This window comes from Coregonus lavaretus (genome assembly GCF_964263955.1).
Source record: "Coregonus lavaretus genome assembly, chromosome: 30".
Lineage (NCBI taxonomy): Eukaryota > Metazoa > Chordata > Actinopteri > Salmoniformes > Salmonidae > Coregonus > Coregonus lavaretus.
In genome coordinates, this window is record NC_140017.1 from 22,317,445 (window position 1) to 22,341,514 (window position 24,070).

At 45.7% G+C, this 24,070-nt stretch overlaps 1 protein-coding gene and 1 long non-coding RNA gene across 2 annotated transcripts in view; both read left to right on the forward strand.

The window, feature by feature from the left end:
- The window catches only part of LOC311105874 (RNA N(6)-adenosine-methyltransferase mettl16-like), a 35,214-nt gene that overhangs the window by 5,684 nt on the left and 5,460 nt on the right, over positions 1-24,070 (forward strand). The window contains exons 3-9 of the mRNA XM_084148097.1: positions 3,398-3,585; positions 5,333-5,473; positions 5,569-5,684; positions 6,114-6,256; positions 13,713-13,782; positions 18,010-18,099; positions 23,854-24,030. Of these exons, the coding sequence (XP_084004223.1) occupies positions 3,398-3,585; positions 5,333-5,473; positions 5,569-5,684; positions 6,114-6,256; positions 13,713-13,782; positions 18,010-18,099; positions 23,854-24,030 (925 nt within the window). The remainder of the gene's footprint in view (positions 1-3,397; positions 3,586-5,332; positions 5,474-5,568; positions 5,685-6,113; positions 6,257-13,712; positions 13,783-18,009; positions 18,100-23,853; positions 24,031-24,070) is intronic.
- LOC311105875 lies at positions 18,860-23,716 on the forward strand. The gene is made up of 4 exons (XR_014610288.1): positions 18,860-21,668; positions 22,381-22,477; positions 22,563-22,685; positions 22,831-23,716. It is a non-coding gene; the product is annotated as an uncharacterized lncRNA (long non-coding RNA).

Genomic DNA, 24,070 nt, shown 5'->3' on the forward strand with positions numbered 1-24,070 from the left:
AGGGAATGGCCGGCAGGGATGTAGCTCAGTTGGTAGAGCATGGCGTTTGCAACGCCAGGGTTGTGGGTTCAATTCCCACGGGGGGCCAGTATGATTTATTTTATTTTTTAAATAAAAATAATAATAATAATAATGTATGCACTCACTAACTGTAAGTCGCTCTGGATAAGAGCGTCTGCTAAATGACTAAAATGTAAATGTAAATGTGAAGGGAGAAATATGCATGGATCAGTCTGAAAACGAGTCCCCTAGCTAGACCTTATATAGTGCCTTTAGAAAGTATTCACACCCCTTTACTTTCTCCACATTTTGTGTTACAGCCTGAATTTAAAATGGATTCAATTAAGATTGTGTCACTAATAATGTCAAAGTGGAATTTGAAAATCTATGGCAAGACTTGAAAATGCCTGTCTAGCAATGATCAACAATGACAGAGCTTGAAAAAAATGTTTTACGAATAATTAGCAGCTTTTTGCAATTCAGGTGTGCAAAGCTCTTAGACTTACCCCAAAAGACTCACAGTTGTAATCGCCGCCAAAGGAGCTTCTACAAAGTATTGACTCGGGTGTGAATACTTATGTAAATTCGATATTTATGTATTTAATTTTCAATAAATTAGCAAACATTTCTTAAAACATGTTTTCATTTTGTCATTATGGGGTATTGTGTGTAGATGGGTGAAAATATATATATTTTTAATCCATTTTGAATTCAGGCTGTAACACAAAATGTGGAATAAGTCAAGGGGTATGAATACTTCCTGAAGGCACTGTATCTCTTCTGTGTATGCTAAGCTTGCAGATCTGAAGGAACTGGATAGGTAGCTTATATGATGGAAGTGCACTAAATCACCTCAATCTCCCTGATAGGTTGACTGGGTTCCTGATTACAGCCAACTGATTACCAGGACCTCTCTGATTGCTTCGCTTGTTAACCAATGAGACCCCCTGATCAGCATGGACTTTGATTGGGGCTGAGCTCTTTACTGAGGATAACTGTATCTTCTTTGAATGGCTTCAGCTTCTCCTAGGCATTGAACTTAGTCACACTAAATGTTTTTTCATTATACCTGATGAGTTCTTCTACATACTTAAAGAGCCTTCTTCATTTAAAGTGGAGCTCTCCTAGTCTTGGCTACACCTCTGAGTCAGGAACAATCAATACATGTTGTGTTCAGTGCAGCGAACAATAACCTGACGTGGGAAATGGAGCTGCTAATCTGCAAAAAATTATCCTGTGCATTCAGAATTAAAATGAGTTTGCCCTGATGGTCACCTTTCCAAACCCACCTCTCCATCTCTCTCTGTGCTGATGAAGGACTACGCCAGCGGAGGGGGGAGGCGTGGGGGCTTACTGGGCTGCTGTCTTACTGGCTTCTTCAGCTGCAGCAGTTAGTTCCCTCGGTAGATATGGGTTTGTTCATCTCACTGCAGTAGGACTGTTCTAGTGCTCATCACAGTTTCAGTTCCCTCATCTCTCTTTAGGTCACATTCTTCTCCCTCTGCTGATATTTTATTATATCTCTCACACACACTCCCTCTACCCCCTGTCTAATTGCTCTACTCCCTCTGTCTTTCTCTTTGTTACTGTCCTGTCTCTCACTATCTGTATTTCCTAATGCAGAGGGAAACTGCTGAGTATGCCTCCGCCCAGGCAGTTTGGAGACAACTCCCTGTGCACTCACCCACCACAGCCCACAACCCTCCTTACCACAGATTTCAACCTTCGTCCCCCTCACTCACCTTACTCCTGTAACACCTGCACACCGACAACACGTTTTATACTGCCACCGGTTTGTCCCATGTCCCACACCGTCCATCGTCTGGCGCACAAACGTCCACCCTCCAATGTGCGTCTTGATCTCGTGCACGCTCACGCTTCTTCCGGTATCAGCCATATTGCTCCAGCGTGGCTGGATTTACGTGCGCTTACTGCCTGTGTGTGCCGGTGGTCCGGGGTGGTTGCCATAGAGACCCGGCGTTGCAGTGCTCTGCAGTACACACACACTCACACTCATCACGGTCTAAAAATAGAAGGCTGGGCAGGCAGGCGCTGAACGGCCTCGTTCTCTGCATATTGATCATCAGACTATGCTTCTAAGGAGAAGAGAGAAACTGTGAGACTTGAAGACTCCCTTAGCCAATGCCTAGGCTTTAGCTCAGTGGGCTAACAGTCTTCAGGGACACGGGTTCGAACCCCCGTCTGTTACATATGTAATATATAAATCACACTTTCCCCCATAGGCACATAGCCTAACTCTACTTCTCCCTGTAGTCACGCTCTTCATCAGTGATAGTCTCTCTCCTCTTCGCCGTGGCTGTGGTGAATAGGCTCTCTGTCTCGCCCCCCGAACCCAGCTAGGAGGTGCCAGATGCTCCTATCACCAGGAGGTGTCTAATTGCTGTCTGGAGGTGTGAATGCAGCACACAGACTGGTCAATTATACACATCTTGCTCTATCCGTCCCACTCTCTGTCTCTCAAACCCCAAAATACTTTTGTGTGTGTGTGTGTGTTTTTCTCAAACCCAAAACATGCTTTCCAGGCAGTGGAAATGTAGAGCGGGAGGTGTGTGGGTCTGGTTTAATGCTGGAAAATATTATGTCTGTATCATTAGTGAAGAGGTGTAAATTGACAAGCTCCTTATTCATTTGCCGTCGGGTCTCATCGTGGTGGTTGAAGTATGATAAGCAGTAATGAGAGGGGAATGGGAGATATGGAGCACTGGGCTACTCAGGGAGGGAAGGGGGGGATGCAGTCTAGTGCTGCCTGGAAGAGGGGTGGTTTATATGACATGGTGTCAGTGAAAGCTTGGAAGGGTGGTCTTTAGGAGAAGTGGCAGGGTGGGGTAGAATTGATTTGCCATTTTATTTAGTGGCTCTCTTTTGTGAGTTTACAAGAAATGTGTTAAGGTCTGGGTGTATAGTGTAGGTACATGTTTTGGTTTATAGGTGTAGTTATGGTGTAGTTACTTGTTGTAGTTTTTGTTTATTGGTGTAGTATGCTCCCGAGTGGCGCAGTGGTCTAAGGCACTGCATCGCAGTGCTAGCTGTGCCACTAGAGATCCTGGTTCTGTGCCACAGGAATCCAGGCTCTGTCGTAGCCGGCCGCGACCGGGAGACCCATGGGGCGGCGCACAATTAGCCCAGCGTCGTCCAGGGTAGGGGAGGGAATGGCCGGCAGGGATGTAGCTCAGTTGGTAGAGCATGGCGTTTGCAACGCCAGGGTTGTGGGTTCGATTCCCACGGGGGGCCAGTATGATAAAAAAAATATGTATGCAGTCACTAACTGTAAGTCGCTCTGGATAAGAGCGTCTGATAAATGACTAAAATGTAAAAAATGTAGTTACTTTAGCGTTGTAACTATAGCATCTGTTGTCTGTCCCTCCCCCTCCTGCAGGCTGAACTTCAAGGAGCCAGAGGCGGTGCGAGCCCTGACCTGTACCCTGCTGAAGGAGGACTTTGGGCTGACCATAGACATCCCTCTGGAGCGTCTCATCCCCACCGTGCCTCTCCGACTCAACTACATCCACTGGGTGGAAGACCTGATCGGAGGCCAGGGGGAACCACGCAGAGGCATCGACATCGGTATAGTTACGACCTCCGATAACCCCTACTAAATATAGACCTCTGATAACCCCTACTAAATATAGACCTCCGATAACCCCTACAAAATATAGACCTCCGATAACCCCTACTAAATATAGACCTCCGATAACCCCTACTAAATATAGACTTCCGATAACCCCTACTAAATATAGACCTCTGATAACCCCTACTAAATATAGACCTCTGATAACCCCTACTAAATATAGACCTCTGATAACCCCTACTAAATATAGACCTCTGATAACCCCTACTAAATATAGACCTCTGATAACCCCTACTAAATATAGACCTCTGATAACCCCTACTAAATATAGACCTCCGATAACCCCTACTAAATATAGACCTCCGATAACCCCTACTAAATATAGACCTCCGATAACCCCTACTAAATATAGACCTCCGATAACCCCTACTAAATATAGACCTCTGATAACCCCTACTAAATATAGACCTCTGATAACTCTTACTAAATATAGACCTCTGATAACCCTTACTAAATATAGACCCTCTTCTTATTCTCTTCCCCTTGATCTCCTTGAAATGAACCCAAATGAACCATCCATCTTGGTTCAGCCGTCATTGCTAGGATGCCTCTTTACCACCACTCCAATCCTATGTCCTGTTTCTGTAGAGGAATAGATGGCTTTTATATGGCCTGGCCCTTTAATCCCTTCACTGGTTCTTAGTTGTTACATTAGACAGTTGGTTTCTCACCTGTCTATATATAAAGAAAGAGCACAAATATCCTCAATGCTGAATGGGATGAATAAACTCCCATTAATTCCCATATAAACATCACATCAGTAATTGAGAGTGATCAAGTTATTAAATGTGTGATCATATTTGTTTGCTCAAGGGATATTCCTCCAGCAGTTGCCTTTCTTGGTAAGACTCATGTTTGCATCCCAAATGGCACCCTATTCCCTACAGGGGCTGCCTGGCACAGGTCTAGCCCAGGACACATATTCACAAAGTCTTAGAATAGTGCTGATATAGGATCAGTTTTGCCTTTGAGATCATAATGAATATAAATTTAATTACAGGTGGGACCTGATCCTAGATCCGCACTACTACTCTGAGACATGTTTTTAATACAGGCTGACTCTTACTAGTCCAAGAGCAGCTGGCTGCCCGTGGGCATCACAGACTGGCAGGGAGACTGGCAGAGAGGGGCTGCATGATGGTTGGCACATCCACCTTCAGATCCCACATGTACTGTAGGTCCATCTATTTCCTGTGGACAACTGGAGATCACTGGCCAAATCCCCATCCACATGTCATGGATGGTTTCCTGCTCTATCCATCAGAGAGTGTGTGTCAGTTTAGCTCCTCAGAGAGACAGGTAGGTCAGTGATTGGTGACCCTGGTGTGTGTCAATTTAGCTCCTCAGAGAGATGGACAGGTCAGTGATTGGTGACCCTGGTGCCTGGTCCATTCTGTAAGCTGATTGGAGCTGTCACTCTCCTGATGGATAGCCACAGGGCATTACTCTCTCCCAAGCCTTAACCTGCTGGGTGCCATCTCACCCATCTCTACTGCCCCAGGGGACCTCACTGTGGTCGGGTAGATTGGAGGCCCTGGTCTCTGTTAGGCCTGGATGATCTGATCATGGCTGTCTGGATTACCTCTTATTAATCCATTATGGACAATAAGAGACAGCGGGAGTGGCATTAAATAGACACAGACACACACCCTGTCCCTCACGTAGTCTGTGTTATATCCCCAGGTACTGGAGCGTCCTGTATCTACCCCCTGCTGGGAGCCTCTATGAACGGCTGGCATTACCTGGCTACTGAGGTAGATGACATCTGCTTTGACTACGCCACCAGGAACGTAGAGCAGAACAACCTCTCGGACCTCATCAAAGGTCAGTGGCAAGTTGTCTATTGGTAGCCGCATTGTAAAGTTGTACTACTGAAAGGAAGATGGCTTGAAACATTGTTGCCCTGTCTCATGTCCCAGTGGTGAAAGTTCCCCAGAAGACCCTGTTAATGGATGCTTTGAAGGAGGAGTCAGCCATCGTCTATGACTTCTGCATGTGTAACCCTCCCTTCTTCGCCAACCAACTAGAGGCTAAGGTAGGCCTCTTTAGATGTAAAGTGTTCTGAGAATCTGGAAAAACGGCTTTATAAATCTCATTTATTCACTGATTCCTTTCTTGACCTTATCCCTGTCACTCCCTCTTTCTCTTACCCTTTACTTTCTCTCCCCATGCCCCTCTCTTTTCCTCTCCCTTTCCTCCCTCCCACCCTCCCTCCCTCCCTCCCACCCTCCCTCCCTCCCTCCCTCCCACCCTCCCTTCCTCCCTCCCTCCCTCCCTCCCTCCCTCCCACCCTCCCTCCCTTCCTCCCTCCCTCCCTCCCACCCTCCCTTCCTTCCTCCCTCCCTCCCTCCCACCCTCCCTTCCTCCCTCCCACCCTCCCTTCTCCTCCCTCCCTCCCCTCACCCCCTCCCTCCCCTCACCCCCTCCCTCCCCTCTCCTCACCCCCTCCCTCTCGTCTCCCCAGGGGGTAAATTCCAGGAACTCTCATCGTCCTCCCCCCAGCTCAGTGAACACAGGTGGGGTGACAGAGATCATGGCTGAGGGAGGAGAGCTGGAGTTCGTCAAGAGGATCATCCACGACAGCCTGCAGCTCAAGACACGCCTGAGGTGAGAGAGAGTGACACATTCACACACACGTACGCACAAACACCACACATTGGTCCCCATCAGTACACTGAGCCTTCACAGAAGGAAGTGGGGTAGCGTTCAAGATGGCATCACTCTGGTTTCAGATTGCTCATGCTTTATATCTCCGACACTTTCCTAGACCCCAAATATAATATAGAAAAGCCTGATGGTTATCAGTTGGTGTTGTTGGGTGTTTGTTCATTACCTTCTGTTACAAATGCACCCTTTCATTTAGGATGTAAGGTATGGAGGGATGATAGAGGACCAGTGATGGAGGAGAGCAGGAGCAGGGCCAGATGGGGTGGAGGGATGGAGCTGTCACCCAGAGTTTGTTTAATGAATTGGCACCAGGAGTAAACAGTCACCCACCCCCCGGCAGTATCTGCATGCCCGCAGGGAACAGCTGTGTGTGTGTGTGTGTGTGTGTGAGAGAGAGTGTGAATTAGATTTGAACACACTGCACACGGTGACTGGGAGACAAGTGGCTGACATGGAAGGTGTGTGATTGCACGTGTTCAAGTGTGTGTTGAACTGTGTGTGTGTCACTAACATATTTTTTTTGTGTAAAGATGATTGTCACCCACAGGAGAGTGTGTGTGCGTCGGTGTGTGCAAATGTTTCAGTGGAAGATGAGTGGTCCTCACAGGGGGAAAGTGTCCATCTCTCTCTTTGTCTGTTTGCCTGCATGTGTCTATGTGTTCACACCGGTGTACTTGTGTGGTGCGCTTGGCTTATGTAGAGACCGTAGAGGAGTGTCTGCCACAGAGGAAGGCGTGCCCGCCCTAGTCTCCCTCTCTTCCGCTTCTGTTCTTTCTTCTGCTCCCCTGCAGTGTGTGTGTAGTGTAGTGTGTGTGTAGTGTAGTGTAGTGTGTGTTTGGGGCCGGGTCCAAGGCAGCAGTAGCAGGCTGTCACTCCACACACTGCATGCTGGGATAGCAGAGCTACCGCCAGGTGTCCACGGAAACCAAGCCAGCCCCTCTGATTGGTCCTCTGAGACTCACCATCCCCCCCCCCCCCCTTCTCTTCAACAATACTAAGCTGTAATTACTCTCACCAGACTATCACACATAGATACAGACACAGTCACACACACACCCCAACCACCAGCCAGGAAATGCACCCTTTTCAATGTAATGCCCTCTGCTAATCATTGTCTGTTATTGATATGATAATAAGACTCTATGTGGAGGGGGTAATAACATCGTAATCACCGGTCTTTGTACTCTTGGAGGGATTAGCTTGAAAATAAATGGACAACTTTCCCAGAATCTGACTGCTTCTGTCTGACCCCCAATGGGAGATTTTTGTTTATTGGGGATGGAAGGTCTTGCTGGAGGAAGGAAGTGAGGAAGCTGTCGTGTGTGTTTGTGTGTGTGTTAACATGAATGCTCAGCAGCCCCCTCTCTGCATGACAAAGTGGGGAACATCTGGGGATATTAGAGGTCCTCAATATTTCATGGTGCCACTTACCCAAAACCCTCTCACCCCCACCCTTACCCCCACCCCGCGGGTGCTTCTCTGAGTGGGCTCTTCCCCAATCTTTCAGGGTTTTGTGAATGCCATCAAGCTCATCCTGCATATTTTGTTGAATATCAAGCCAGATTGGCTTTGTGTTGGGTCAGGTGTGTACTGTATGTTGGCTCAAACACAGTGCACACTTTTCAGAGTGGGCTTGTTTCCTGTGCCCCTTCTTGTTAAACCCCTGACCCAATTCCCAAACCTTTCAGTGCTTTCAATAAATGCCATTGAGGCCACCCAAATTATTATTTTATTTAATGGAACCTTTATTTAGTAAGGCATGGCTATGGCCAAATGGGCTTTTGTGTTGGGTGATGTGTTCAAATCTGGTTGGCTGTAGTAGACTGTTGTGTGCTGTGTAAAGGTCCTGGGTTTCCTCTCCTCTTTAACTCTAAACTTGTGGGAACTGGCCTATATGGATAGGGCTACATTGTGGGAACTGGCCTATATGGATAGGGCTACATTGTGGGAACTGGCCTATATGGATAGGGCTACATTGTGGGAACTGGCCTATATGGATAGGGCTACATTGTGGGAACTGGCCTATATGGATAGGGCTACATTGTGGGAACTGGCCTATATGGATAGGGCTACATTGTGGGAACTGGCCTATATGGATAGGGCTACATTGTGGGAACTGGCCTATATGGATAGGGCTACATTGTGGGAACTGGCCTATATGGATAGGGCTACATTGTGGGAATTGGCCTATATGGATAGGGCTACATTGTGGGAACTGGCCTATATGGATAGGGCTACATTGTGGGAACTGGCCTATATGGATAGGGCTACATTGTGGGAACTGGCCTATATGGATAGGGCTACATTGAAATGTTTCTTACAGAAGAAATATTTAAAGTATATGCATAACCATGGTAGCAATTGATTGGGAAGTGTTTGGAGATTATGGGACCATTATTAGGCCAAAGGTGAGGACACGACAGTTAATCTGACACAAGACTGAATCCAAACATTACACTGTTGATGTTATGTGCATTTTACATTTACTGTACTTTTCACCACATTTGTTAATAACAAAATCTTAAAATACATTCAGTAACATGATAATACTATTCCTGGAAAATGTGGGGTAGGTTCAACATAAGACAAAACAATTGTCAAGGGTTTGAGTGAGAGGACTAACTGGTGTCTCCAAGTGGCCACACACCTCCAAAGTGTGCACAGTTCCTAAGCAATTTCAATGCACTTTTATGACTCAGTGTCTTCAACTATAAGGTGCTAGCTGTGCTCTCCTAGCTGTGCTCTCCTAGCTGTGCTCTCCTAGCTGTGCTCTCCTAGATGTGCTCTCCTAGATGTGCTCTCTTAGCTGTGCTCTCCTAGCTGTGCTCTCTTAGCTGTGCTCTCCTAGATGTGCTCTCTTAGCTGTGCTCTCTTAGCTGTGCTCTCCTAGATGTGCTCTCTTAGCTGTGCTCTCTTAGCTGTGCTCTCTTAGCTGTGCTCTCTTAGCTGTGCTCTCCTAGATGTGCTCTCTTAGCTGTGCTCTCTTAGCTGTGCTCTCCTAGCTGTGCTGTCTTAGCTGTGCCGTTGAGGAACTAAAGCTAGCACACTTGTAGTTGTTTCATTTGGAACACAACCCTGCATCCCCGGCATCACACAATTACTGTTGTTGTTTGCACAATCCAACAACGGTCCATTATAAATCGCATAAATCTGGGTCAGGTGGGCATGAAAACCATTTGAAAGCTGGTTCTATTGCCAACATGACTAGCCAAGTTAGAAAATATGATCTTGCAGTGTTAAGCTTTCAGAAGGCAATTCAGAGAAACCGATCGTAATTTTGGTGCGCATAGAAAGGAGTCATGAGTGCATTCAGGTGTGTGCGCCCCGGGGAATTCTCTTCACAATAAATACACAAACAGCCTCATTCTGTTCAGAACATCCCAGGGTGTGACGCCATGTCATCTTGTAACTGTACATCAAACATGGTGATCATAAACATTGACATTGTGTATACACCATGCACACAGAGCAGAGCACATGTGACAGTACACAATTTTCGGGGACCGAAAACGCAACTTTCATAACTATTGGCAAAAAAGTATACAAAAGTAACGGAGAATCTCTTGAAAAGATTGTAACATTACTATAACAATAAACATGCCATCCTCACCATACACAGCATTGCTCATAGATATACAGTGGGGCAAAAAAGTATTTAGTCAGCCACCAATTGTGCAAGTTCTCCCACTTAAAAAGATGAGAGGCCTGTAATTTTCATCATAGGTACACGTCAACTATGACAGACAAATTGAGAAAAAAAAATCCAGAAAATCACATTGTAGGATTTTTTATGAATTTATTTGCAAATTATGGTGGAAAATAAGTATTTGGTCACCTACAAACAAGCAAGATTTTTGGCTCTCACAGACCTGTAACTTCTTCTTTAAGAGGCTCCTCTGTCCTCCACTCGTTACCTGTATTAATGGCACCTGTTTGAACTTGTTATCAGTATAAAAGACACCTGTCCACAACCTCAAACAGTCACACTCCAAACTCCACTATGGCCAAGACCAAAGAGCTGTCAAAGGACACCAGAAACAAAATTGTAGACCTGCACCAGGCTGGGAAGACTGAATCTGCAATAGGTAAGCAGCTTGGTTTGAAGAAATCAACTGTGGGAGCAATTATTAGGAAATGGAAGACATACAAGACCACTGATAATCTCCCTCGATCTGGGGCTCCACGCAAGATCTCACCCCGTGGGGTCAAAATGATCACAAGGACGGTGAGCAAAAATCCCAGAACCACACGGGGGGACCTAGTGAATGACCTGCAGAGAGCTGGGACCAAAGTAGCAAAGCCTACCATCAGTAACACACTACGCCGCCAGGGACTCAAGTCCTGCAGTGCCAGACGTGTCCCCCTGCTTAAGCCAGTACATGTCCAGGCCCGTCTGAAGTTTGCTAGAGTGCATTTGGATGATCCAGAAGAGGATTGGGAGAATGTCATATGGTCTGATGAAACCAAAATAGAACTTTTTGGTAAAAACTCAACTCGTCGTGTTTGGAGGACAAAGAATGCTGAGTTGCATCCAAAGAACACCATACCTACTGTGAAGCATGGGGGTGGAAACATCATGCTTTGGGGCTGTTTTTCTGCAAAGGGACCAGGACGACTGATCCGTGTAAAGGAAAGAATGAATGGGGCCATGTATTGTGAGATTTTGAGTGAAAACCTCCTTCCATCAGCAAGGGCATTGAAGATGAAACGTGGCTGGGTCTTTCAGCATGACAATGATCCCAAACACACCGCCCGGGCAACGAAGGAGTGGCTTCGTAAGAAGCATTTCAAGGTCCTGGAGTGGCCTAGCCAGTCTCCAGATCTCAACCCCATAGAAAATATTTGGAGGGAGTTGAAAGTCTGCGTTGCCCAGCGACAGCCCCAAAACATCACTGCTCTAGAGGAGATCTGCATGGAGGAATGGGCCAAAATACCAGCAACAGTGTATGAAAACCTTGTGAAGATTTACAGAAAACGTTTGACCTGTGTCATTGCCAACAAAGGGTATATAACAAAGTATTGAGAAACTTTTGTTATTGACCAAATACTTATTTTCCACCATAATTTGCAAATAAATTCATTAAAAATCCTACAATGTGATTTTCTGTATTTTCTTTCCTCATTTTGTCTGTCATAGTTGACGTGTACCTATGATGAAAATTACAGGCCTCTCTCATCTTTTTAAGTGGGAGAACTTGCACAATTGGTGGCTGACTAAATACTTTTTTCCCCCACTGTATATAGTATCTAGGCCTAATTAATCTAGACAGGAGGGCAACCCAACCAGACAAGGTTTGTCATATATTGTTTAGTTTTCCCATCCAGATTGACTCCCTGCTAGGTTTGTCTCTGTGTATTTATCCTGCTAGGTTTGACTGTTTCTCCTGCTAAATTACTGTGCATTTATCCTTGCTGGTTAGTACTGAGGCTCTACAGTGAAGGAAAAAAGTATTTGATCCCCTGCTGATTTTGTACGTTTGCCCACTGACAAAGACATGATCAGTCTATAATTTTAATGGTAGGTTTATTTGAACATTGAGAGACAGAATAACAACAAAAACATCCAGAAAGACGCATGTCAAAAATGTTATAAATTGATTTGCATTTTAATGAGGGAAATAAGTATTTGACCCCCTCTCAATCAGAAAGATTTCTGGTTCCCAGGTGTCTTTTTATACAGGTAACGAGCTGAGATTAGGAGCACACTCAGCTTGTTACCTGTATAAAAGACACCTGTCCACAGAAGTAATCAATCAATCAATCAGATTCCAAACTCTCCACCATGGCCAAGACCAAAGAGCTCTCCAAGGATGTCAGGGACAAGACTGTAGACCTACACAACGCTGGAATGGGCTACAAGACCATCGCCGAGCAGCTTGGTGAGAAGGTGACAACAGTTGGTGCGATTATTCGCAAATGGAAGAAACACAAAAGAACTGTCAATCTCCCTGGGGCTCCATGCAAGATCTCACCTCGTGGAGTTGCAATGATCATGAGAACGGTGAGGAATCAGCCCAGAACTACACAGGAGGATCTTGTCAATGATCTCAAGGCAGCTGGGACCATAGTCACCAAGAAAACAATTGGTAACACACTACGCCGTGAAGGACTGAAATCCTGCAGCGCCCGCAAGGTCCCCCTGCTCAAGAAAGCACATATACAGGCCCGTCTGAAGTTTGCCAATGAACATCTGAATGATTCAGAGGAGAACTGGGTGAAAGTGTTGTGGTCAGATGAGACCAAAATCGAGCTCTTTGGCATCAACTCAACTCGCCGTGTTTGGAGGAGAAGGAATGCTGCCTATGACCCCAAGAACACCATCCCCACCGTCAAACATGGAGGTGGAAACATTATGCTTTGGGGGTGTTTTTTTGCTAAGGGGACAGGACAACTTCACTGCATCAAAAGGAACGATGGACGGGGCCATGTACCGTCAAATCTTGGGTGAGAACTTCCTTCCCTCAGCCAGGGAAGGTCGTGGATGGGTATTCCAGCATGACAAATACCCAAAACACACGGCCAAGGCAACAAAGGAGTGGCTCAAGAAGAAGCACATTAAGGTCCTGGAGTGGCCTAGCCAGTCTCCAGACCTTAATCCCATAGAAAATCTGTGGAGGGAGCTGAAGGTTCGAGTTGCCAAACGTCAGGCTCGAAACCGTAATGATTTGGAGAAGATCTGCAAAGAGGAGTGGGACAAAATCCCTCCTGAGATGTGTGCAAACCTGGTGGCCAACTACAAGAAACGTCTGACCTCTGTGATTGCCAACAAGGGTTTTGCCACCAAGTACTAAGTCATGTTTTGCAGAGGGGTGAAATACTAATTTCCCTCATTAAAATGCAAATCAATTTATAACATTTTTGACATGCGTTTTTCTGGATTATTTTGTTGTTATTCTGTATCTCACTGTTCAAATAAACCTACCATTACAATTATAGACTGATCATGTCTTTGTCAGTGGGCAAACGTACAAAATCAGCATGGGATCAAATACTTTTTTCCCTCACTGTATATGCTGTTGTATTGATTACAGTAGACTCATCTCTTCATTGCAGAGGGAGAGATTGATTTGCTCTGGGCTGGACATCAAAGCTCTGTTCCTTCATAGAGACTCATACTGGCCCTGTTGTTGTTTTAGCCCTGCCCCTTTCGCTCTCTCTCTTTCTCTCTCCCTTTCTCTCTCTCTCTCTCTGATGTAGTAATTAAAACTGCAGTTGAAATCGTAGCTACCCTCTCTGCCTCAGAACTACAAAAATAATATTTTTCCCACAGTCATGGTGGGAAGCTAGAGGTAGATCCTATATCTGAAGCTTGTTTGATCTCAGGCAGGGGTTCATGCCCAAGGCGCTGGACACACACACACACACACACACACCTAATAGATAATTTTTCTTCCAGGTGGTACAGTTGCATGCTGGGAAAGAAGTGCAGCCTGGCACCTTTGAAGGAGGAGCTGAGAAAACAAGGGGTGAGTGCACAGACACACACACATACGTGCACGCACGCTCACATACACACACACACACACACACACACAGCTGCGTATATTTGAGACAGTCGTCAGAATGGGAGCTCCGACGAGGAGACATTTGATGCTCATACAGTACCAGTCAAAAGTTTGGACACACCTACTCATTCCAGGGTTTTTCTTATTTGTACTATTTTCTACATTGTAGAATAGTAGTGAAGACATCAAAACAAATCCAAATATTTTGCCTTGATGACAGCTTTGCACACTCTTGGCATTCTCTCAACCAGCTTCATGAGGCAGTCACCAGGAATGCATTTCAGTTAATAGGTGTGCCTTGTTAATTATTGCGTTTGAGCCAATCAGTTGTGTTGAGACAAGGTAGGGGTGGTATACCAAAGATAGCCCTACTTGGTAAAAGACCAAGTCCATATTATGGCAAGAACAGCTCAAATAAGCAAAGGGAACCGACAGTCCCATCATTACTTTAAGACATGAAGGTCAGTCAATCCAGAAAATCTCAAGAACTTTTAAAGTTTCTTCAAGTGCAGTCTCAAAAACCATCAAGCGCTATGATGAAATTGGCTCTCATGAGGACCGGCACAGGAAAGGAAGACCCAGAGTTACCTCTGCTGCAGAGGATAAGTTCATTAGAGTTAACAGCCCAAATAAATGCTTCACAGAGTTCAAGTAACAGACACATCTCAACATGAACTGTTCAGAGGAGACTGTGTGAATCAGGCCTTCATGGTCGAATTGCTGCAAAGAAACCACAACTAAAGGACACCAATAAGAAGAAGGGACTTGCTTGGGCCAAGAAACACCAGCAATGGACATTAGACCGGTGGAAATCTGTCCTTTGGTCTGATGAGTCCAAATTAGCGATTTCTGGTTCCAACCGCTGTTTCTTTGTGAGACGCAGAGTAGGTGAACGGATGAACTCTGCATGTGTGGTCCCACCGTGAAGCATGGAGGAGGAGGTGTGATGGTGTGGGGGTGCTTTGCTGGTGACACTGTCTGTGATTTATTTAGAATTCAAGTCACACTTAACCAGCATGGCTACCACAGCATTCTGCAGCGATACACCATCCCATCTGGTTTGGGCATAGTGGGACTATCATTTGTTTTTCAACAGGACAATGACCCAACTCACCTCCGGGCTGTGTAAGGGCTATTTGACCAAGAAGGAGAGTGATGGAGTGCTGCATCAGATGACCTGGCCTCCACAATCACCCGACCTCAACCATATTGAGATGGTTTGGGATGAGTTGGACCACAGAGTGAAGGAAAAGCAGCCAACAAGTGCTTTTTTGGTTACTACATGATTCCATATGTGTTATTTCATAGTTTTGATGTCTTCACTGTTCTACAATGTAGAAAATAGTAAAAATAAAGAAAAACCCTTGAATGAGTAGGTGTGTCTAAACTTTTGACTGGTACTGTAAATTATCTTATACACAGCACTCGCAAACAGGTACAACACACAGATGCACTGTGCTGTACCAAGCCCAGGCGTGTGTTAAAAATATCCAGGTTCCCCATATATACCCAGTGATAAGGTGAGGTAATGGAGGGTTGAATGAGCTCCCTCCCACCATCTCTAATACCTCCTCTGAGACTGAAGAGGGGGATCAGATACCTTTTGAACCGTAACGGATCAAGCCTGGCTAATACGCTGGCTAAGCAATGCCACAGCCCAGACCTGATTGAGCTGATTTCTATTAGCGTTGCGTGACTGAAACGCATGGCAGGGCCCACACACAAACATACATATTACACACACACACCAGGCTTAGTCACACACGCGTACGCATACATACACACAGACATGCATTCATGCGCGCGCACACACACACACGGTAGGACAGTGCCGCTAATGTTCATTAGCTCCATTATCCTAGCTATTAGCCCTTAGCACATGACTGCTAACTGACTGACTATCTGACTATAGAGGTTAGTCTCTAGCCCTGTGCCACTTTGCCAGTCGCTTACCTCTGAGATTGAGACTCATTCACTGGGGATGACTGGCACAGCAGCTCCCATGGGTGTTAACCACACTCACACACACGTCAATCACTGGGGGAGGACCATCCCACAATCCCATGCTCCTCCAGAGGTGTCAGAGGGCTGTCGCTGCTCATTAGTGTGAGTGCAGCCTTGGCCAATGTCCAGCGCAGGCAAGAGGTGGGGGTGTGTGTAATAGGAGACCTAATTAATATGCTAATGATATTTGCACCCTCTATCTCTTCCCTCCATCTTCCTTGTTCTCTCTCGCTCTTGGTTCATTTGGTGAGTGTTTAGGGGTCAACATGGCGCTCTCATAGAGGGATGCGTCTTCTTGGCTCTGAGATCCATGTCCTTTGACCTGCATCTCTGGGGCACATTTCCCACTGAAACCCACCGCTTATTGATTGTGGTTGTGTGTAGGGAGGCGGTATCAAGTGGATACTTTTCAAGAGCCTTTTACACTGCTTTTCCCTCACGTCCTTCATGCTTATTGGAGGCTCTTCTCACGAGTGCTCAGCTCTGGCACTGTAAGCGCTGTATGTGTAAATGTGTCCTGTTCACACCTTGAAGGACGTGCTGGAAATGTGCCAAAGGCCTCTGTAGAGCTACAGTGCATTCGGAAAGTATTCAGACCCCTTGACTTTTTCCACATTTTGTTACGTTACAGCCTTAATGTTTTCCTCAACAATCTACACACATTACCCCATAATGACAAAGTGAAAACAGCATTTTTGCAAATGTATTAAAATAAAAAGAACATACCTTATTTACAAAAGTATTCAGACCCTTTGCTATGAGACTCAAAATTGAGCTCAGGCGCATCCTGTTTCCATTGATCATCGTTGAGGTGTTTCTACAATGTGATTGGAGTCCACCTGTGGTAAATTCAATTGATTGAACATGATTTGGAAAGGCCACACCTGTCTATATAAGGTCCCAAAGTTGACAGTGCATGTCAGAGCAAAAACCAAGCCATGAGGTTGAAGGAATTGTCCATAGAGCTCCGAGACAGGATTGTGTCGAGGCACAGATCTGGGGAAGGGTACCAAAACATTTCTGCAGCATTGAAGGTCCCCTAGAACACAGTGGCCTCCATCATTCTTAAATGGAAGAAGTTTGGAACCATCAAGACTCTTCCTAGAGCTGGCCGCCCGGCCAAACTGAGCAATCGGGGGAGAAGGGCCTTGGTCAGGGAGGTGACCAAGAACCCGATGGTCACTATGACAACGCTCCAGAGTTCCTCTGTGGAGATGGGAGAACCTTCCAGAAGGACAACCATTTTTGCAGCACTCCACCAATCAGGCCTTTATGGTAGAGTGGCCAGACGGAAGCCACTTCTCAGTAAAAGGCACATGACAGCCCGCTTGGAGTTTGCCAAAAGGCACCTAAAGGACTCTCAGACCATGAGAAACAAGATTCTCTGGTCTGATGAAACCAAGATTAAACTCTTTGGCCTGAATGCCAAGCGTCACGTCTGTAGGAAACCTGGCACCATTGCTATGGTGAAGCATGGTGGTGGCAGCATCATGCTGTGGGCATGTTTTTCGGAGGCAGGGACTGGGAAACTAGTCCGGATTGAGGCAAAGATGAACGGAGCAAGTACAGAGAGCTCCTTGACGAAAACCTGCTCCAGAGCGAAGGTTCACCAGCAGGACAACGACCCTAAGCACACATCCAAGACAACGCAGGAGTGGCTTCGGTACAAGTCTCTGAATGTCCATGAGTGGCCCAGCCAGAGCCCGGACTTGAACCCGATCGAACATCTCTGGAGAGACCTGAAAATAGCTGTGCAGCGAAGTTCCCCATCCAACCTGACAGAGATTGAGAGGATCTGCAGAGAAGAATGGGAGAAACTCCCCAAATACAGGTGTGCCAATCTTTTAGCGTCATACCAAAGAAGACTCGTGGCTGTAATCGCTGTCAAAGGTGCTTCAACAAAGTACTGAGTAAAGGGTCTGAATACTTATGTAAATTTGTATACATTTGCAAATATATCAACCTGTTTTCACTTTGTCATTATGGGGTATTGTGTGTAGATTGATGAGGAAAAAAATGAATTTAATCCATTTTAGAATAAGGCTGTAACGTAACAAAATGTGGAAAAAGGTCTGAATACTTTACGAATGCACTGTACATGTGTGTATTGCTATCGCATGTTGGTGTTGTCTGCTCTATTAGCATTGTCTATTGTTTTCTGTATCGGTCTGTTTCCGTTCCTAGGTCCCTAAAGTGACCCACACAGAGTTTTGCCAGGGACGGACCATGCGCTGGGCACTGGCCTGGAGTTTCTATGATGACGTTACTGTTCCGGTAAGCTTGGTCTGGTGGGTGGTTCCCCTTGGGTCCTCTCACTTGTGTCCTCTCCTAACCAGGTCATCTACAGTGGGAGAGGAGGAAGGCATTAGCATGGCATCACCACTCTCTCACTCTCTCTTGCTCGGTCTCCCTCCTTCCCTTTTTCTCCCTCTCTCATTCCCAGTCATCCAGGGGCATGTCCTAACTACACCCCTGCTGCTTTTCCAGATGTTCCCTACCTCCCCACACTTCCTTAATAATGCATTCCCGGCCCATCCCACTCCACTCTCTAGCCCATTCCATTCGAGTATGCAGGCAGCATTCAACCCGCCCTCTGGGGAGATGTTTGCGTCCCTCCCCTAATTTGCTGTATCCAGGCAACAGTTGCCGGGGAAGGAGTGTGCGCACAAACACGCCATGCCATTAGGCTCTTGGGCCACTGAGGGAGTGATAGAATGAGAGAGATGAGAGGGAGAGAGTAGAGCGAGCAAAGGGCATCATAGAGATCAATATGAGAGTGTGAAAGCTGGAAATATTCTGAATAAGAGCGAGAATAAAAAGGGAGAGGCGTGGGGGTGGAAAGTGGAGTGTATGAAGACTTCTTTGGTCTCAGTCGAATTCTTGTAGTTTCGTTTGCCTTTCGCCACAAAGGCAGTTGAGCAGAAAGATTGGCCTACATTTTACTGCCCTCTTTACACAGTGGGCCACTGCATCATTACCAGGCAGACTGGGGAGGAGTGTGTGGATGACCCCACACCTGTATGTACGTGTGTGTGTGTGTGTGTGTGTGTGTGTGTGAGGGGGGTTCTATGCATGAATTAGGAATATGACTGTGTGCAGGTGAGTGTACAAATGTGTGTCTGTGGCCTACTTAACCTACTAGATAAGCCACCTGTGTACTAGTAACTAGCCCCTCTGTGGCACCACATTTGTTATTTCCAGCCTGTTTTCAGCACAACCTGGTGATTGAATCAATAGCTCTGACATCACACATCTGACTGATGTGTAATGCAGGAAGTGAGTCTCACCAGACACATTGACAGAATCTGATCCCTTCATTACAGAGAGAGGGAGGGAGAGAGAAAGACAGACTGAGGACGATGGGGAGAGAGATGAAGGTACAGAGACTATAAAAGGAGACTTGGAGAGGGAATGAGAAATGAGAGAATTGAAGCTCTCTAGCTCTTGTTGTTGGTATCTGTGTTGTCTGTGAGTGTCATGTGACACTGTGGGCCCAGAGCAGGGGGCGTGTCTGGCATGCAGCCAGTCAGGAGAAGATTTACAGCAGGGGGCAAGGTTAGGGAGGGGTCAACAGGAACAAGAGACCCTGATATTAAGGTTCTGGGGGGTGGCTAGCCCTAGCTAGCCCTAGCTAGCCCTAGCTAGTTTAAATGGCCATCTCTCTTCTGCTGATCTGTCTGTGTGTGGTCAGTAATTGAATAATGGCCTATTATCTGGGGAGTCATGCTGGGGCTCTGTTTGTTGAGCTGAGCTCCAGGCTTGAGTCCTGGTTGGACAATTGGGGCAGACTAGCTGCTAGAGAGAGAGAATCACAGACAGACTGGCTACACTAGACGACTAGAGCAAGGTGTTGTCAAAACAGAATACAGAAAGCTATTTTTCTTGTGTGTGTGTGTGTGGACTGAGCACACATTTGAGTATATGAGGAGGTGGGGGTGGGTGAGTCAGATTAATAATAGAGAGAGATTGAAAGGGAGGGAGAGAAAGAGCAAATATGAATCACTGGAGACTGAAGAGTGGACTTAAAGCCGTACACACATCAGACTAGATGAGGTGGTGTTTGTGTATGTGCTTGTGGGCGTGTGTAAGTGTTTTTCTGTGCTTTTGTCTAGGAGTGTATGTTCATCTCTGTGTGTGTGCTTTTGTCTGGGAGTGTATGTTCATCTCTGTGTGTGTGCTTTTGTCTGGGAGTGTATGTTCATCTCTGTGTGTGCTTTTGTCTGGGAGTGTATGTTCATCTCTGTGTGTGTGCTTTTGTCTGGGAGTGTATGTTCATCTCTGTGTGAATCTGTGTGTACATGCATATGAGTGTGTATACTGAGTTACTGTGTGTGTATCTATGTCAAGGATGTGCTGTACAGAAGGGCTGCAATCCTTGATGGATTGTATAGATGTTTCCCTCTTCCTTTGAGCTGCAGGGGCTTATTGAGCAGAGAGAGAAGGGCTGGGAAACAATAAGAAACACATGAAGCAGCTATAACTAGGCCTGGCTGGTATAGACTCACTAGACAGACCTGTGTCAAATACTATTTGAAATATTTCATTTGCTTTAGCTAGTAGTTTTGCGATTGTTCTTTTGAGCCAGGCAATCTTAATCGAGCCCAACTAAATTATAACAAAGGATTAAAATGATAAAAATAGTATTTGAATCCAGGTATGAGTCTAGACTTGACACTGTCAATTCTTTCTCCTATTGACCAGTCTGATGACACCTTTTTTTTCTATGGAAGGAGAATACATGAATTAAACATCTCACATATAACAGAACACTGATCTAGGACCAGTCTGAAGGTCGTAGTCCAGTCCTCCATTCTGTGCTGACTCTGTCAGTTGGCCATATTGTCTGAGTGACTGACTGACTGACTGCAATGTCATTATTGCATTGTTTCACTGCAGACCCATTCTGGCAATCTGGTGTATTTAAATAGGATTTTATGGACCAATGAATACATGTTGACCCATAGCACTGTTGTTTGTATAAGGTAGAGAGCCCTGTGGTATTATTATGTGGGGACTTGCTTAGAGAAGGAACACTTCCACCATAGCAGCATGGCACCAGTGGCAGCTCCAAGACAAGGCACAGCAGGGCCAATGTCATTGCAGGGGGGTAGGAATAAATCACATGGAAGGAGCTCCCCCTTGTGGTGTGTTTTGATATTGCCAACTCCATTTTCTTATTGGTGGGGTTCTTTGCCTTTACAATTCAATGTGTTGACACAAAGATGAGCTAAGGAGGAGGAGCGTGGAGGATAAAAAAAGAGCAGAGTCACGGGGAGGGAGAGAGGGCGAGACGGAGATAAAAGGAGTGAGAGAGGTATGCAGGTCGTGAAAAATGTATGCACTCACTAACTGTAAGTCGCTCTGGATAAGAGCGTCTGCTGAATGACTAAAAAAGTTTTTTTTTTAAAGTGACTCATCCGTGGCGTGAGCTGGCCTAAACGGACAGGAGTTGTCATCACTGGTCCAGGCATCCAAGACTATCTCTCCCGCCCTCCTCACTTTCTCTCACTTTCTCTCATTGTTTGTCTTTCATTCACTCATTGTCACACGGAATGAGTGAGCAAAAGTATTTTGCTTCCGCTCTTCTCCTCCCGTTCTTCTCCTCCTTCTCTCCATCTGTTTTTCTCTCGTCCTCACTACAACTTCATCCATCATTCCGTAGCCGTCCAGAGGGGTTTTCATGGTGACTAGGAAAGTGAGACTTCACTTCTTTAGAAATGATTGTTCACTCAACGTCGTCAATGTCTAAGCGTGTAGCTAATTTTCCCCTAACTTCGGAAACTCTAGCGGTTGGAGGACTAAATCACCTCGAGTTCAACATTTAAATGGACTGGAAAATAACGGTACGTTTTGCGACTAAAGACACCCTTCTAGCTAGCTGACAACTAATTTTCATTGAAATTTTTGTAAGTTAAGTTAGGTTTTGAGAGTTTTCAAAAAAGTTATATACATAAACATTTTGTGGGACACGCTGTATATTGTAAAATTTGACTGCGCGACAGACCACACCTCATTTAATATCCAACTTTGTACCTCTGAAATATAGCAAACTGATTTTCTAATGTTGCTAGCTTAGTTGCTAAATGTTGATAGAACTGCTAAGTAAGCAAAAAGGAAAAAAAGTGTAAGCATTAGATAATACATATCACGAAAACAGCTGCATGTTGTCAAGCTTTACCTTTTCACAATTGGAGTCCTTTGACGGGGGCATTTTACACAATATGCAAAAATTTAATTTTGAACTTTGAACCATTAACTTTTTGACACCTATCACTGTTGGCTATGTTTAGGCTACATATAGGCAGTATTTAGTCAAATGTTTAGTCAAATGTTACAATGTATGCATCAATATTAAACTAATTGGGACACTAATTTTCATTAAAGATAACATCAAACAAAAAACATGGGTACACTATCAGTTATTGTGAAAACTTTCATCACCTTTCAATGCCTTTGCTTTGAAATGTACATGTTTATACATATTCAGATTGAGTTATCTTTCTAAAATGTGTATAGTATGCCAAGTTATTTAGCTATATGGATTTACCACCACAGCATGGAGAAAGTCAAGAGGAAGCAGTGGAGTGAGGTGGACATGTTCCATGCCATGGAGGACTGTGGGGCAAGGATGGCTATCGGCCAGGCTGCCAAGGTTAGGCATCTTTTGTTTTTAGGAGATTACCACGTGTATGTGAATTTTATCTGCTAGTAACAGTTTTCTTTTCTTATCTACCAAGGTGCATGGTGTACCTCGGCAAACCCTGGCGTCCGGGTGACCCATGGTTGTCGCAGTGGACCACCCACATTGCTTGAAAATTCTCTGGTGCAGTACTGATGAAATACACTGACAAAATAAGCAGGTATTTGGTGTTCTATGTGTTTATGTATGTAGATTGCTGGACTGACTGTTCTCAATGTGTGTGATGTAAATGTGGATGTGTATGGTGATGCCAAAACAAACATTTTCATCCTGGATGGAGAATTATATATTATATTCTATTGTAGGTTTCGGCACCCAGGGGAAACAATCCCACCACTGGGGAAGAGGTGGTGGGAAATGTTCAGGAAGAGGCACAAGAACCTGAGCATGAGGAGGCCGGACACCCTGGACAGGGGGAGAGCTGAGTGTGCCACACGTCTGACGATGGACACCTTCACTTCTTATGAGAAGCACCTGGAGGAGAGTGGGTTGAGGGAGAAACCCAGACAAATCTATAACTGCGATGAGTCTGGGGACCAAGGAGCACATCACAGTGCTGGCCTGCTTCAACGCAGCTGGGGAGGATGTCCCACCATTTATCATCTACCCCAAGTGTTTCCCCGGTGGCCACTACACACTGGGAGGCCCCCCCCAAGCCTTGTATGGACGGTCAACAGTGGCTACATTGACGGGGACCTGTTCAGGAAGTGGTTTCAGCACTTCATTAAGCATGCAGTGAAGGAGCGCCCTCTCCTTCTCCTCTTCGATGGCCACATGGACCCGGAGGCGCTCGCGGCTATGTGTGCATGTGTTTGTGCATGCTTTTGGGTCAGAGTTTACTTGTGAGTCAGTTTCTCTGTGAGGGTGTGTAGTGTACTACTTGTGTGTCAGGTCAGAGTGAACTTGTGAGTGCCTCAGATATGTATGATGGCATTTGCAGTATGAGTGTCGAATGCCGTAGTGTGTAGAACTGGGACACACTTGTCTTTTAGCACCTGTACGTTCAAGAATGCTGTTCCAGTGAACTTGTTTATGACTAACATGCTTGTCTGAACAACATACTGTACCTGTGTATGTATTTATATTGTGCATTTACCAGCAGTCTTCCACACTGTCATCATGAATCACCCTTTATTTATCTGGGCAGGTTGAGGATGCATTCACATTTTCCAAATAAATGTTTTACATACATTGAAGTATGTGACTACATCTTCATCAGAAGTTTTTAATTAAGAAGAATATTATGACAATGGTACCTCTTTCCGTAAACCCCACATACTCTGTAAATGGATATTTTATTATTTATCTCGCCATCTCCCTCCCCTCAGTCTCCCCCCAGTAAGAAGAGGAAGCTGGAGAAGTCTCGTAAGCCACTGTCCTTCATGCTGCTGCAGCCCACAGTGAAGGAGCTGCAGTCCCAGGCCTCCTCTATAGGCTGTCCCTCCAACCCCAGGCCTGTAGAGACCATCACTGCCTGGCTGGAGAAGACACTTGGTGACCTAAAGGTAAACACACACATGGGTTTTTCTGGATCAAAAGGGGGCT